The sequence below is a fragment of the Mustela nivalis genome, assembly GCF_964662115.1.
Source record: "Mustela nivalis genome assembly, chromosome: 14".
NCBI lineage: Eukaryota > Metazoa > Chordata > Mammalia > Carnivora > Mustelidae > Mustela > Mustela nivalis.
Genome location: NC_139033.1, coordinates 4,593,005 through 4,609,431, shown reverse-complemented (window position 1 = coordinate 4,609,431; position 16,427 = coordinate 4,593,005). Strand labels below are relative to the sequence as shown.

General features: G+C 43.0%; 1 protein-coding gene across 24 annotated transcripts in view; it reads right to left on the bottom strand.

The window, feature by feature from the left end:
* Positions 1-16,427, bottom strand: part of CIT (citron rho-interacting serine/threonine kinase) — a 165,456-nt gene that overhangs the window by 133,117 nt on the left and 15,912 nt on the right. For all 24 annotated transcript variants that reach the window (XM_082699754.1, XM_082699733.1, XM_082699736.1 and 21 more), the window contains 2 exons: positions 13,312-13,413; positions 557-699 (listed from right to left, as the gene is read on the bottom strand). In XM_082699754.1, coding sequence (XP_082555880.1) covers positions 557-699; positions 13,312-13,413 — 245 coding nt within the window. The remainder of the gene's footprint in view (positions 1-556; positions 700-13,311; positions 13,414-16,427) is intronic.

Here is a 16,427-nt window from a genome sequence, read left to right as displayed (position 1 = left end):
TAAGTAAGAAAAAGGAGGAGGAGAAGGAGGAAGAGAAAGGGAAGGAGAAGGAAAACAAAAAGGATGGAGGGAGGGAAAGGAAGCATTCTCGGGTGTACATAAAACACCATATGAGTGAGGATGTGAAGAGACACTTTTTGACTAAGGATTTGACGGAACACCTTTGTAAATTACTAATGAGTGAGGTCAGAAGTACTATTGCATGGTCTTCCATTCCTCAGTTTGCAGGTTCCTTCTGCAAATCGAATTCGTTTTTTCCACCATATAACTCAAGGAACCCATGCAAGAGTTCTCAAGTCTTATCAGCTACATTCACAGATCTTATTAGCAAACTTGAAAACGTTATAATTCGAGATCTATTTCACTGTTGAATGGGTAAAGCTGAAATGTCTGCCTCTCTGGAAAATATACTTTCAGCCAGTTGCAGTTAAGACAGGTTAAAATTTGGATGGAGCATCATTTTGAAGCTGAATTTATTCATCTATTCACTCCATTGTGGGAATTCTTAGGTGATACGGATAAATTCTCAGTACACTTACCAGAGAGTCTCACTTACCGATGTACATATCCCATCTGATGAACGCTGTGAACAGCCAAAATCAGTTCGGCTAGGTAAAACTGAATCAAATTTTCATCTAATTGGTCCTCATATCTATTCAAAAGTGACAGCAAGTCGCCTCCAGGCTGATATTCCATGACCTGTAGAGAATGCCAGTTATTAATTCTTCATACACCCCCAAAAAAGGAACATCTCAATTAGAGCCTCAAATGCTGCTTGACGCATTATGATTACAATGTCTCCACAAAGCTACCAAGATGTGGGAGACATACTGTAAGCCTTGTAGGGTGAGGTCCCTGCCCTAAGGAAATTATATCTGATACCCAAGAGAATCAATATAATGAAAGACTAATCCCAGACACCATGCACAATGTTTGCAAGGCAAGCTTGAAAAGTTGAATTAAATCCACCCACTCACCCACCCACCCAAGTCGACACCCCAGACATTCCCTAGGATCAGGTACACAGTGTAGATGGAAATTGCTAGAGGGCAACAAACCCTCCAGTATCCTTTTTGCATTTCTCTCAGCACCCAGCAGACTAGAGAAGGCAAGCAATAAATATGATACAATCTTTTCCTGCAACAGTCATCTGACCATTTCTATTAAAAATTTAAATGTGAGCATACTCTCTGACATCATAATTCTACTTCTGACAATTTGTTTTACAGGAACTTATAGTAGTTTGTAGATCGATAGATACATAGATTCGCTGTAGCACTGTTTTTAACACAGGGGAAGAAAAGCCTGTGAATCACCCAAACATCCATCATTAAGAAACTGCTGAAATATGGTATATCTTAATAATGGGAGACGTTGTAGATATCAAAAATGAACAGAATCATTCTATTCATACATCTGTGGAAAGCTGCCCGCGATAATAAAAAGCGACATCCTATACGGGATAAAGTACAACCTCCTTTTCGTGACAAAAAAAAATTACGTTTGTTAAATACATACATAGGGATAAGGATAAAGTCCGGAAAAAGAATATAGGGACGCCTGGGTGGCTCAGTCCATTGAGTTTCCTGCTCTTGATTTCAGCTCAGGTCATGATCTCAGGGTCGTGAGAATGAACCCTGCCTTCCGGCTCTGCGCTCAGTGAAGGGGTCTACTTGCGCCTCTCCCTCTGCTCCCCCCACCCCCACGTCCAACGCTCACTCTAATAAATAAATAAAATCTTAGGAAAAAAGAATATAAAGTACAGCCTCAAGGAAAATGTCCGATTAGCAAAAAATTTCTTCCACTCCAAGGAACTGAAATCCTTCCTCCTTCTGATGATAACTGAGTATGATATTCTGAGTCAACAGACGGCGTTGAGGCCAATTTGCCCAGGAGGCTTCAAACCACAGCCTGGTGACTTCAGCTCTCTGCCCTTCAGTGTCACCGGCTATAGAATGGGATGGGACTAATTGTCTCACAATACTGTGCCTGGCACCAAGGAGTTCCTCCACTGCTGGTCAAGAACCTTCCTTTCTCACCCTTGGCTATGTAATCCTTCCCTCTCTGGCTAGGAGAAGCTGGGACACGTTTCGATCATCTTTGCAGTCATGTCAACCCTTACTCAATTCTCTTCCTGTCCTTTGCTCTGATTTCCCATTTTGTGAGCGATGCTATAAATATCTTTTGTTTTAAGTTGTCTCAAATCCTTTCTGGAAAGTGGCAAGATCCAAATAAACATCTTAAAAAAAAAAATACTAAATCTCTCCAACTACTGCATTCCAGAAGCCAATTTTGGGATGTGAATTCTCTCCATCCTCCTCCAAACTCCTGTTTGCTTTTGGTCCAGAATTAGAAGAAAGCTCCAGTCAAGTGAGACACTGAGCATCTGCACATATCCTCAGAGGCCGCAGGCTGGCCCAGTAAAGATTCTGCCCAGCACCAAGTGAACCCCACATCAGAGACCCTTGGGGGAGCCAGGGACCCACATGTCCTCCCGAAGGGCTCTGTATCATCTGGGAGTCTCCCCCATTCACATGACATCCTGCAAGGAGCGGAGAGTCAACCAGATACTGGACAATTTGAAGAGTAAGGTTCCATTTCCACTGCAATTGCAGGAAAAATTTTTATGAACCCACAAGAAGAGACACACTTAGAAGGGGTAGCTGCTAAAATGCAGACTTTATTTCCCCCAAAATTCACAGCAGATTGAAAGCTACCAGTCCCAGCCCTAGAAGAGCCCGCAGGAGCCACCTGGCTGCCTTAAAGCTCACCCACTCATCCCAACCTGGTTCTTTATAGGACCTGGATATGTGGGTGAATGCCAATTTTTACGTCTGTTTTAAATATATATTGCCATCAAAAAGGTCTTAAATATAAAAAAAAAATTCACCAATAACAACAGAAGTACTCGTGCTTTTAGAATGGAAACATCTTAAAATAAGAACAATGCATATTTATGACGACACATCACAGTTATAAATGTTCTAACCTGACTCTATTAAAGATATGTGAATAAGAAATGCCTTGTAAGTCTGAGGATGACAAAGTCAAACAGATAGCACCACTGGCAACATTTAAGAGCTCACAAACTGACCACTATTTAATACTTCACAACTATTCCTGAAGATTCTATTTTGAAGTGACCAGTAAAATAGTTCAGAAAAGAAGAACCATCTCTTAAAAGGCAAAAGATACGTATTCTTTGCTCCTATTCAGAAGGTCCAACTTCCTGAGCTAAAAACCCCCGCCAAAAGTAGATTAGTCTTTTCTGAGTCAAACAACTTTTCATTTCTTCAAAACCAGGGTTGATTGAGAAGACAAGCGACAAAAATTACAACAGCTGCTAGGCAGCAGGCTCCACAACATGGGACAAAATAGACACGAAATGACAAACCTCTAAATAGACTGGGTCCTTATCAAAGACTAATCAAACTTGACCCACCAACACGATTCCACATTACCATACTAAAAATTCCAAGCGCCCGCCATTTGAGAACTTAATCTGGAAATTTACTGAGCAAATTTGTCTGTCCCACGATGTTCACTTCTACTCTAAAACCATCCTACTAGGGTAGAGTTGCCCATTCTGTTATGAACAGAGCCCATGGGGAATATGGCTTTTGTGTGTGGCCAACCCAAGATGACACCATCATCTTGCTGTTGAGCTTAGACATACAGTGAAGAACACGACTTGGACAGTTTCAGAAAATGGCACCAAGTCAAGAGGTTCCAAAAACATCATCAAAGGTCAAAAACTAAGTCTTCAAGTCTTCATTCGATGACTTGCTATGAACAAAATACCAGGGTCAGCAGAACACTATAAACAATTTAGGGCCCAAGTCACCACCCAGGCTATGCCAGACAATTCATTCACAGGACCTGGTTTTGTCCAAAAGCATGACTCCGTCCCAGACTTTAACCACTCAGAGTTGCCTGGTAAGGCGCTGTCCCCCAAAAGTGTGGCTTCTTACCTAATGAACCTGGTAAATCCTCGAGGACAGGGCTTATCAAACCTGCCTGCCCAACTGAATTACCTAAGGAACTACTTTTTAAAAAATAAACATATTCATCTGGGGCGGCCTGGGTTGCTCAGTCAATAAGTGTCTGCCTTCGGCTCAGGTTATGATCCCAGGGTCCTGAGTTCAAGCCCCACATCGGGCTCCCCGCTCAGCAAGAAGCCTGCTTCTCCCTCTCCCACTCCCCCTGCTTGTGTTCCCTCTTTCGCTGTGTCTCTCTCTATTAAATAAATAAAATCCTTAAAATAAAATAAAACACATTCAGCAAAAAAAAAATTGAGTGCCTGCTATGTGTCATGTTCTAGATACTAGGAAAACAGCAGAGACTATTACAAACAAATCTCTGGCCTTCATGGGGCTGGAATTCTAGTGGCATCAACAAGAGTAAACATGAAACAGACTGAAAGGGTAAAGTGTGTCTCACTCCCATCCCAACCATTCAGGGAGCCTGTTAAAAATCCCAGGGACCCTGCGTGAGGTGCAGAAATGTGCATTTTTAGGGAGCACTCCAGGTGATTCTGAAGCAACTAGCACAGTGCTGATGAAGGTGTAGAGACAAAGCTGTTCCTGGATTCCATCCACCAGATGAAAAGTTTCTACAGCAGAGGAGCCCTGAATCTAGCCGACACTCCTGATGCTTGCGGTTTTCTTCAGTGACTACCTGGACATGACAGGACGTGCCTACCTCGCCAGGATCACCGGCAACAAAGGGCCGGAAAGAAACTGGTCCATTGGCCCATTAGCATAGAGGCAACCATCCCGCACAGAAGGATGCGCGGGGTCCCTGCCCACATCGAGCAGCTGCAGGTCACCCAAACGGCAATCACCGAGGCACAGTAATCAAAGGCCGGGGAGCCAGGAGGAGGAAAGAGCCCTACAGTGAAACAGTCCTAAACAATGTGATCACCCTGCAGATGGTGGAGAAGGCCCAGCAGCTGACAGACAAGGCTGGCTTGGAGCTATAACGGACTTGCTCTTTTAAAGCAAAGGCATTCAGGCCAACAGAGACAAACCCTGCTAATGGCACAGCTGCAGATGCTAATTAAAGGGCAAATCTTACATGGGTTCGGTTTTGGAAGGAGCGGCGGCTTCTCTGCGGGTGATCACACTACGCCCCCAAGAACAGGGACGCCAGTGCCCATCAGTTGTGTGGCATTCAAAACAAAGGACAAAACTCTGTGTGTGTGTGTGTACCACATGCACATCCATACAGACTTGCATGCACACATATCCATATGCAGGGAGGGGGTGAGTAGTTAATAGTTCTTGTACTCTACTCCAATCTGCATGGGGTGTCATTAGAGACCCGCTGTGCTGGCCACCCCTCTAGCAGCGTGCCCTTGAAATGCTTGCACTACAATCAGCATGCCTGAAAGTACCATGGAAATGTAACAATGCTATTGGCATCATTCACTGCCCTGCACCACTGTTCCTGATCTTTGGCATTGGAAAGGAAGGAAGGGATCCTCGAAGCGGAGTGATCCCTGACAGAGACCCTAAATTATTCCTCTTGAAGGACAAGGTCACCAAGAGAAAAGGAGAGAAGACCCTTTGTTTCAGAAAATACAAATCCCAGCCTGACTCATTCGTCTATTCAAAAAATCCTCATTGAGTGTGGAATCATCCAGAGCCTTGGCGAGACACAGATAGCACACTCAAACCAGGCAACTGAGGACAGGGTTAATGAAGCATCCGGCAGTGGTGAAGAATCCCCGTGCCAGTTAACAGCAGGGGAATAGGTACCACTCCTTGACCTCAAAGAGTCATGGGCAAGAAACAGGATCTCAGGATCTTCACTACTGCAGACGGAACGAAAGGAAGAAGCAGTACCCAGAAATGAGCTGTAGCTATAGCCACAGGACCAGTGTTTTCTATGTGGGGTTCCCCAGACCAGCACCAGCAGCTGGGACCTGGTTGCAAAATCTTGGGCCCCATCCTAGACTTACTAAACCAGAAACTGTGATCGTGGAACCAAACGAACTGGAACAATGGAATGGAATTGTGACTTTTTTTTTTTTTTTGCGATTTTTTTTTTATAGACATATAATATATTTTTATCCCCAGGGGTACAGGTCTGTGAATCGCCAGGTTTACACACTTCACCATAGAACATACCCTCCCCAATGTCCATAACCCCACCCCCCTTCTCCCAACCCCCCTTTCCCCAGCAACCCTCAATGAAACCAGGAGCTCATTCTTTGAAAGAATTAATAAGATTGATAAACCCCTGGCCAGACTTATCAAAAAGAAAAGAGAAAGGACCCAAATAAATAAAATCATGAATGAAAGAGGAGAGATCACAACCAACACCAAAGAAATATACAGACAATTACAAGAACATACTATGGAATTGTGACTCTTAAAACTCTAAACACATTCACTTGAAATATGCCTCCAAAGAGCAGGACTCAAAAAAACAACCGTTTTGAAGATGCAAAAAACCACCCACCCCCCGCCAGGGCAATAACACACTGGACAAATGACCTGGGGTCAATCAGAGGCATCAATATCTCACTTCGCTAATGAGAACATTGAAACCAAAAAGGCCGATGACTCCAGAGAGACCAACCAAGGAACAGTAATAAAACAAGAACCTATATTCTAGCAACAGCTTCCTTCCGACGGGCAGCCAGCTCCCAAACCCTGGCTTCCCCAGCAACAACATGTGAATATGCTGGTGAGTTTTGAGACGTGCCTGAAAACTGGATAATCTTATCCAAGAGATCAAAACAGCACATGTCTCACTGTCAAAACTATCATAAGCTGCCACATTTCACTAAAATAAACAATGAGGTTCTATTTGTTAACTCTCTCCAGGCTCCCAGTCACAGCATGGGCTGCTGTTTATGCAGGCCACGAGGTCACTGCCTAGAAGGCACTAACCTCCAGATTGTTCCTCACCGGAAGGAGATACCCCACACGTGACTGCGCAACCTTTGGTGGAAAGCGAGACAGGAAATATAAAGAACTGATGCCAAGTAGGACCTCACGGCCAGGGTCAGACTGGCAGTGCTCTGGGGTGTAACAGTGTCATGTAATGGGTACAGGAGATGGATCCTGTACAGGAGATGGATCTAGGGGGCCTGGCTTCAAAACCCAGATCTATCTTTTATTACCTGCAAAACAGACTATAACTTGCGCCCCAAGTCCACTCTTCCATGGATTCCCTTGGCCATGCAGCTAGCTGGCACAGAAATGAGGGCATGTGATGAAGTTCTGGTCCACAAAATAGGAGAGGTAATGATGTGTCCCAATTCCACACCATGCTATGTAAAAGGAGTTTTCTTGTCGTGCTCTCCACCCCTTTCTCCTGCCAGCCAGGGGAAACAAGAACATCAAATGCCCAGCTCCAACCATGTCAAGGGGACAACATCTTAAGGGATAAGGAGCCATAAGATAGAAGGAACCTGGGTCTCTGAATTATCACATACAACAGAACTGCTCCATCGGTCTGGGCTGGGTTTTTGTTCTTTTTGCTATAGTAGCTTAGCCTATACCTTAATTAATACATCCTATGTGCAACTGAGGAAGAAAAATTTGGAATGAACAGAGAGAAGTTAATATAAGGCCACTGTAAGGAAAGAAGATTCATAGGTCAGTTATAGGCTCAGAGCAAGGGCAGCCTGAAAAGACCCACAGCATGAGAGCAAAATAAGTCAATCAGAGAAAGAAAATTATCATATGATCTCCCTGATATGAGGAATTTGAGAGGCAAAGTGGGGGGTTTGGGGGTAGGAAAGTAAAAAAAATGAAATAAGATGGGATTGGGAGGGAGACAAACCATAAGAGACTCTTAATCTCACAAAACAAATTGAGGGTTGCTGGGGGGAGGTGGGAATGGAGAGGGTAGTTGCGTTATGGACACTGGGGAGGGTATATGCTATGGTGAGTGCTGTGAAGTGTGTAAGCCTGACAATACACAGACCTGTATCTGGGGCAAATAATACATTATATGTTAATTTTTTTTAAAAAAAGAAAAAAAAGAAAAAAGAAAAAGACCCACAGCATGAAAAACATCAGTATAAAGCCAGCAACCTTTAAGAATCTCACAAAGCATTTAGATGCAACAATACTACATATAATGAGTTACAAAACAATGTTTTCTTTGTAAAGATCGGCTCCTTCCTGGAAGGACACTGGTGAAGGCATCTGTTATATGGAACTGAACAGATTTCATCATGAACCAGATCAACAAAGCGCTGTTTCTATGGGCTGCCTGCCAGAATACAGAACTAGCCTTGTTATATGGAATCAGACATTAACAATACAATGGGCTTCATAACAATTTTCTTTTTTTTTTTTAACAATTTTCTATATACCAGAAATTGGCAAGATGGTTTCATTGGTATATAATGACAAATAGGAAATTTTTAACCATCAAATTTCAAAGGGATCCAAGTTCAATTTCCTTGCATTGCACTCCCAATTTTGAAAATCCCACTGGATCTAACTTGAATTACATACTTTAGAGAATAAAATTTACACTCTTAATGTGTCATTTCCATAACACAATAAGTTAATCTGTATGTAAATCAATTTCTGTGAAATTAATCATACGTTCTTCCAATAAATGCTTCTTAAGCATTTACTTGGAGAAGCCTACTGGAAGCAAGGGAAACATAATCCCTCCCTTCATGTAGGGAGTAGCCTGGTGGGGGAGCCCAACACCCACCCATGAAGAGGAGGTACAGGGTGCTACGAGTCCACAGCCAGAAGGGCATCCCTCCCACAAGTAGAGGGGTCAGGAAAAGTTTCTGGAAGAAGTGACATCGAGTCCAAGCTCAGAAGGAGAAAAAGGAGTTAGCCCGGGAAATAGGGAAAGAGGGAATGGCATGGAGAAAGGTCAGAGGCCAGTTCAAAGGACCAAAGGAAGTTCAAGATGAATGTAAAGTGCAAAGAGAGGGGTGCCAACGTGGCTCAGTCAGTTAAGTATCTGGCTCTTGGATTCACATCATGATCTCAGGGTTGGGAGATCAAGCCCAGTATCAGGCTCCACAGGTTCCACACTGAGCATTGAGCTGCTTAAGATTTTCTCCTCCCTGGGCTGCCTGCGTGGCTCAGTCAGTTAGGCATCCAAATCTTGATTTTGGCTCAGGTCATGAGCTCGGGGTGTGAGATCAAGGCCCACAGTGGGCTCTGTGCCCAGGGGGAGTGTGCTTGAGTCTTTCTCTCTCCTCTCCTTCTCCCCCAGCCCCACCCCCAGCAAAATAAATAAATAAATCTTTAAAAATTAAAATATATTCTCTTCCTCCTCCTCTGTCCCTCCTCCTGCCCCCAGCTCTCACAATCTCTTAAAATATAAAAGTTAATTAATTAAAATCAAAGGAGAGAAAAGGTAAGCAACAAGCCTGGCAGTATATATGAAAAAGGCCTTGTAAACCACATGGAAGAGTCTGGATTTCATCCAGAGGGCAGCAGGGAGTCTTACAGGGTTTTAACAGTGGATGACTTGGCTGCAGTGTGTAGAAGACCTGGGGGAAGGGCAAGACAGATGGCAGGGAGAACACTTAGGAGGTTACTGCAATAATGCAGACAAAAGAAGATGGCGGCCAGAACTCACTGGGGAGAAGCAAGAAGCAAGAATGGAGAGAAGAGATAGCTTTGAGAAATACATAGGACACCAAATCTGATTTCTTTTATTCATTGATTTTTAAATGTATCTTCAATTACACTGCATTTGCATTACAAATGAATGGTTAACTGCCAGGGAGTTCAGGATGATTTGTATGCTTTCCCTGAATTTCAAAGGTTTGGTGATCTGTAAGGGGTCAATAGGTAACAGTGGGATTCCAGAACTTCATGATGCCGATAAAGACCTACAGTCCTCTTGTGACAGAATGTACTTCCAGACTTAGAGAAGCTGAGATTTTAGAAAGAAAAAATGGTGTGTATACTTTGGATTATGTAACACCCTCGGGTAGGGCTTGGGATATCACCCTGTAATCAAATGCATTCATTTTTGAGGCAAAATGTATGAAAAGTCACTCTAAATGGAATGAAGATGAGATTCAGGTCAGGTTTTGCTACAGAGTTCACGTCAAGTTTTGCTGCCAAATAGTAACAAAAGAACTTGAGGTTATTCAGAACTCTGGGTATTTCGAAATTGTAGATAAGGCATGGTGGATCTATAATCGTATCTTAGTTCCTATGCTGAGTTTGGATATTTATGAGAAAACTGTGCCCTTAGCAAGCATTTTACTCCAAATTACCAACGTACTTGAGAAGAGAATGCAGACAAGGAAACAATTACAAGATTCCATCAGCGATACCCAACAGAGCTACTAAAGAAAGGTGTAAAAATGTCATTATAGCCAGGTATCAATGTGCTGAGGCAACTGGAATTCTAGAAAACAGCTGTTTTAAGAGCATTCCTATCTTGTAAGATGGCGGCTAAAGAACCAGAGAAGATGGGCATTAAGCTCAAAATGCTGATGTCAGTGGTGAAATCCAGATGGAAACCCCACAGTCAAAAAGACCCAATAAAGGAAGCTTCCTGCCCCTGGGAGATGTCTTAGCAGAGGAGCAGCTGACACTCCCAATCCACGAGATATTCCACAAGGCTGTATCCAAGAGGAAGTCCACAGCAGCGAATTCCACAATTAAAAAGAAAGGGAAGTTCCACCAATGGGACAAAGCCAATTGGCAGGGAGAAAAATGGCGGCCCCAAAAAGATTAAAATTTTTGAAATGACCCAGTATTACCCTCTTGAAGATGCACTTTGAAAAGTGTTGTGCCATGAAGAACAAAAATAGAAACAAAAGCTACTAGTCAACACGAAGGAAACTATGAGTCAGTAACACTGCCAGGGCCCCTCCAGGCATCCTCATTGGCCACCATGGAGACAAGCAGTGAGCTCCTTGAAGCCACTGGGCAGTGGCTTGACCAGCAGTTGTCATCAGTTACACAGAATGCTCAGAACTGGTCATCACCTCTACCAAAACTGACTTAAGATTCCCAAGGCATCTCAACAATACTGACTCTGAAGAGAAGGCATGAGCCTGGGCCTTAAGAAGACGAGGCCTTCAACCCAGATGGAGAGGAACACAAGCTTACAGGTCAGCGTGAGGCAAACCAGAAAACTGTGGACTCTCAACATTTGCCAAAAATCAGGGCCCTTGCTAGTTCCAGGACTGCCCATGTTCTGTATTGTCTTGAACACAAAAAGGATTGTTTGCAGAGATGAAGTTAAAACATCCAAAACAACACTAACATACAAATAAATCCCTGCTGTTTCAAGGGATCTTCTTTTCTGAGAGCTAATGAAGAAGTCTGTTAATACACCCAAACATGAGGGACTCTAGAAGACACAGAGAGCTCAAAGCAAATGTTGTGTATGCAAGAAATATCCTAGAATGTCAATGAGTCTGAAACACCCCAAGGTCAGTTATGAAAGTCAGGGATCCAAGCCCCATATCTCAAGGAAAGAAAGGTTCGAAGACAATATTCAAGGAAAGGAACCTTCAGGCCTAAACAACAGGCACAGTGTTGGTCCTCAAGAAGCGTGTGGTTAGTGCAAGGCCAGTCTCTCAACACATCTGTATGAAAACGACCTGCTCAGAAGGCTGGGTAGAGCTTGCAGGGGAGGGGTCTTCTCTACCCAGCACTGGGCTCTCAACTGGTATGAAACCACACTAATCACTGTTTATTATAGGTCAGAGATAAATGCAATAAAGTCCCCCAAAACAATCCCATGGAAGTTCAAGGTAAATACCCTTCTCTCTTTTGTGAGTCTCTATAAAAGATCCTCTCCATTCAATGTAATAGGATAGTCTTGTTTGAAGGGCTGAATCAGGAACAAAAATTGTTTCTGGGATACATTTTTTTTTTCCTTTAGGAATCTAAACCCCCAAGAACCTAAACAGGGCCTCAAAATGAATTTTAGCCTTGTATATGCTATGTTACACATACATCAGAAATACTATGGCATTGTTCAAAAGAATAAGGCAGATCTGGGGGAGGTGGGTAGGGGGGTGGGGTAACTGGGTGTTGGTCATTAAGGAGGTCACGTGATGTAATGAGCACTGGGTGTTCTATGCAACTGATGAATCACTGACCTCTACCTCTGAAACTAATAATACATTATATGTTAACTAATTGAATGTAAACAAAAAATAATTTAAGAAAAGAAAGCTGCAGAAGGGAGGCAGTTCCCCTTCCCAAATTCATTTACAAGTAACTGCAAAATTCTATAACTACCATCTGAATCACATCTAACACTCAAATGTTTAATGATATCAAAGCACGGAATAAACAAAACAAGGTGTGACGTGCCTCCATGTGTCACACTGCCACAGACAAAGGCAAAAATAAATGTCAGAAGTAACAAAATATTGACTAATTTTTAAAAGAATAAAAAAAAAAGAAGGAGGCAGATATGTATGTGTATGTGCTGACATGGAAAGATGTTGCGGGTAAATTGCTGAAAGGCAAAAAGCAAGCTGAAGAGCAGAGTAGAGAGTAATATACAATTTCGTAAAACAAACTATATACATGTGTTATAAATGCAGACATAGAAGTATTTTTTCCATTAGAGTCAGGAAAAACATACATAACCATCAATACATTTCCTTAAGGGAAAGGATTAGAAAGAAAGGTAAAGAACATTCTCTTCTATATCATACATTCTGCCATGTTTGCATTTTCTCAAAATCACAATGTACTGGGGAGCCTGGATGGCTCAGTGGGTTAAAGCCTCTGCCTTCGACTCAGGTCATGGTCCCAGGGTCCTCGGATCGAGCCCCACATCGGACTTTCTGCTCAGCGGGAAACCTGCTTCCCCCTAACCTCTCTGCCTGCCTCTCTGCCTACTTGTGATCTCTGTCTGTCAAATAAATAAATAAAATCTAAAAAAAAAAAAATCACAATGTACTTAGTTTTTAAAAATTAAAAAATTTAATGACTTTCACTAGGTTTAGTGGTGATCATCTCACAACATAGACAAATACTGAATCATTATGTTGTACACCTAAACTATTAAGATATTATATGTCAATTATGACCCCCCCCAAAAAATTAAAGCAAGATTCTAAGCTATTAAAGGTTAAATCCGATTATTCTCAAATAATTGACTTCTCATTATTGCCCTTTAAGCCACAGCTATAATACCCAACAAAGATGGGGCCATCTCTAAATGGACTGGCCGTTAATCTTTAGGACAAAGAGAACAGGAAGATACCTCAAAGTCAGGAAAGCAACTCGACAGATCATATGGGCAAGACCCACATCCAGTTCTACATCTGCAATATCTGAGTGTCAGCCCTGGACTAATTCTAAAGAGATGGATGAAAAGACTCACCAGATAGAGGTTATTTTTGTCCTGAAAGGCGTACTGTAACTGGGGGATCCAAGGGCTTGTGCTCCGAGATAATATGTTCCGTTCTTCCTCAAAAAATGAAACCTAGGGGAAAAAGAAACTCTTTAGACAATTACAATAGCACTGGGGCAGAGTAGGGAGATGCCCTATCCTCTCTCTACAAGCCAAAACCGATGTCTCTAGCTTAAAAAAGAAAAATCATCCTTTAGCCCAGCACTTGACAAATTTCATTTACCTACTTTGCTCACCATTTTTGCCAGATCTGTATCTTATCTGCCTAATTATTGACTTAACACCTCTCCTTAAAGTCAACTCACTTCTTTTAAATCTAAATATCTTTCTCTTTCTCCTCTTCTTCACCTCCTCTCCCTGAACAACTCAGTCCTAAAGCCATTAGATGGAGCAGAACAGGGTAAGCATCCGTGACAGGTGTTAGGGACAGAGGGCCACAGTGGCCCAGAACAGGGTGCCCGACCCAAGCAGGGTGAGGAAGGCAGTGACCATGTATGGGGGCAGTCCAATATCGGGCCCACATAGGGTGAAGAAGGCATCCACGTTTAGGGAATGGCCTGGAACAGGGCATCTGAGCCCACCAATGGGAGAAGCGGCAACAAAGGAGACTGAATGCACACAGATGCATAAATAAGCTAAATATTAGGGGAAGAGAAGAGAGCTACACACACAGAAAGGGTGAACACTAGAATAAACTCGGGGAAGTTGGATGGGACTTGGAGATATTGGAGTGAACACACAGCTGAAACAGAGAAATAAATATAAACGTAAAGTTGTGTGTGTGCATGTGTGTGTGCGCACATGAGGAGGTAGGTGTATTTAGTATTTAGTACGTGTACGTGTATTCCCTGGCTCTGTCCACTGAAAGGGGTCTGGAGGCAGTGGCACTCCAACAGCAATATGGGCACCTAGTGCCCAGATCTTGGCTTCTAAATACCCTCTTACACTGAAAGTTATTGCTCGTCTTTGAGAAGTAACTGATTCCAAGGGTGGGGCAGGCAAGAGCCTGAACCTCTTGTTGTACCAGAAAGCAAGAGACAACTCAAAGATGGGGAAGTGTCAAAAGATACAAAAACCAACCTAAAGAGACTCTCATGGCCCAACTTAGGGGACAGGTGGTGTATAAAAATACATAACGACAATAATGGCTTGTAACTCAATGACTTAAGCAGGAAAATGCAAATCCACGCAGCTATAAATTAATAAACAGAAAGTTATATGAGGAACAGGTACTTCCACAGTTTGAAAGCACCTCCCTAAGGAATACTAACGTAATGACGAAGCAGAAGGGGGTGACCCCACAGTGAAGCATGGCAGATATGTTAAGTGAGCATCAACATGAACATGACAAACTGAAACAAAGTCACCCACTGGGAGGCAATGAGAAGAACAGAGCATCTCGTCTGTGGCATTCCTGCCAAAGACCTAGCACCTGAACCTGAGCAACATTGGACATATCTGTATTTTACAAAATAGCTGGGTCTGTGATCTTCAGAATCACCAAGGTCATGAGAGTCCAGGGAAAACTGAGAAGCTGGTCCAGACTAAAAACACAGGACAACTAAATGCTATGTGGGATCCTGAGCTGGATCCTTTTGTTCTAGAGGAACATGGAATGGCCAGTGGAGCAAGAACGGAGTCTTAGAATGGAGGATTAGACAGTGGTAATGCATGTGGTAATGTATTAGACAGTGGTAATGTATTAGACAGTGGTAATGTATTAGACAGTGGTAATGTAATTTCTTTCCTGATATTGATGGCTGTATCGTGGTTCACAGGAGAGTATCCTTATTGTAGGAAATGCACAATGAAGTCTTCAGAAGTAATGGGGCATTGAGTTGGCAACAGATTTTCAAACGGCTCAGGAAGAAAAAAGTTGTTCGTACTTTCTGTTAGTTTTCCAGGTCAACTTGGCTGGGCTATACCACCCAGCTATTCAATCAAGCAGGAACCTAGGTGTTCCTGGAGAACAACAACCCAATTCCTGTAATCTCCTGCACCTGATCTGTGGCCCTTCTCCTTTCCTGGCATATAAAAGGTGTGCAGAAGGGTGCCTGGGTGGCTCAGAGGGTTAAAGCCTCTGCCTTCAACTCAGGTCATGATCTCAAGGTCCTGGGATTGGGTGTCTGTTCAGCAGGGAGCCTGCTTCCCTCTCTCTCTACCTGCCTGCCTCTCTGCCTACTTGTGATCTCTGTTTGTCAAATAAATAAATAAAATCTAAAAAAATAAAAAAATTTTTAAAAAGGTGTGCAGTGAAGGAGGTTGGCCGAACTGAAAATCCTACATCTTTACTTGCTTGCCACAGACTCTTCGTCTGATCCCTGAAGCTTCCATTAAAATAAATGGTCTCTGAGGACTCTTCTGGTTCTCACCAAGCCCTGGGCAGCTATGCTGGCTCTCCTAAGTGATCTTCCTTACAGGATGTTACCTCTTCTGTCTCCTTCTTTGGCATCTCCTTTCCCTCGCTCCGTGTGCTGGTTTTTCTCTTCTCTGCCCTAAATTCCAAAACCTTGCCATGGCTCAATTAAAGACTCTACTTTCCTTCATAGTCGCTGTCTTAAGGAATGGTTGGGTAACTTTCATTAGCTCCTGTGTGTATCTGATTGTAAAAGCCCCCAGCCCACACAGGGCACCTGGGTGGTTCTGTTGGTTAAGCCTCTACCTCTCAGTCTTGATCTCAGGGTTGGGGGTTCAAGCCCCACGCTGGGCTCCACACCTGGCGTGGAGCCTACTTTAAAAAAAAAATTAAACAGGGAGCCTGCTCCACATCCCCCCCGCATGCTTCTCTGCCTCTTTGAGATCTCTCTCTCTCTGTTAAATAAATAAATAAAATCTTAAAAAAAAAAAAATTAAACAAACAAAATAATAAAAAAATTAAAAAACTAAAAATTCAAAACCCCCAGCCCACACCTCACACAGGGTCATTGCAAGTCATTCACCTGAAGGAAGGAACACCTAGAACATCTCTATTGCTTGCCTGCAGTACAATAGATCGGATTGTTTTCTTTTTAAATGCACCACTTCCCATCTACCACAAACATTGCAAAGTCAGAGCTACGTTTAATGCCTCTTCTCAAGGACCTAGA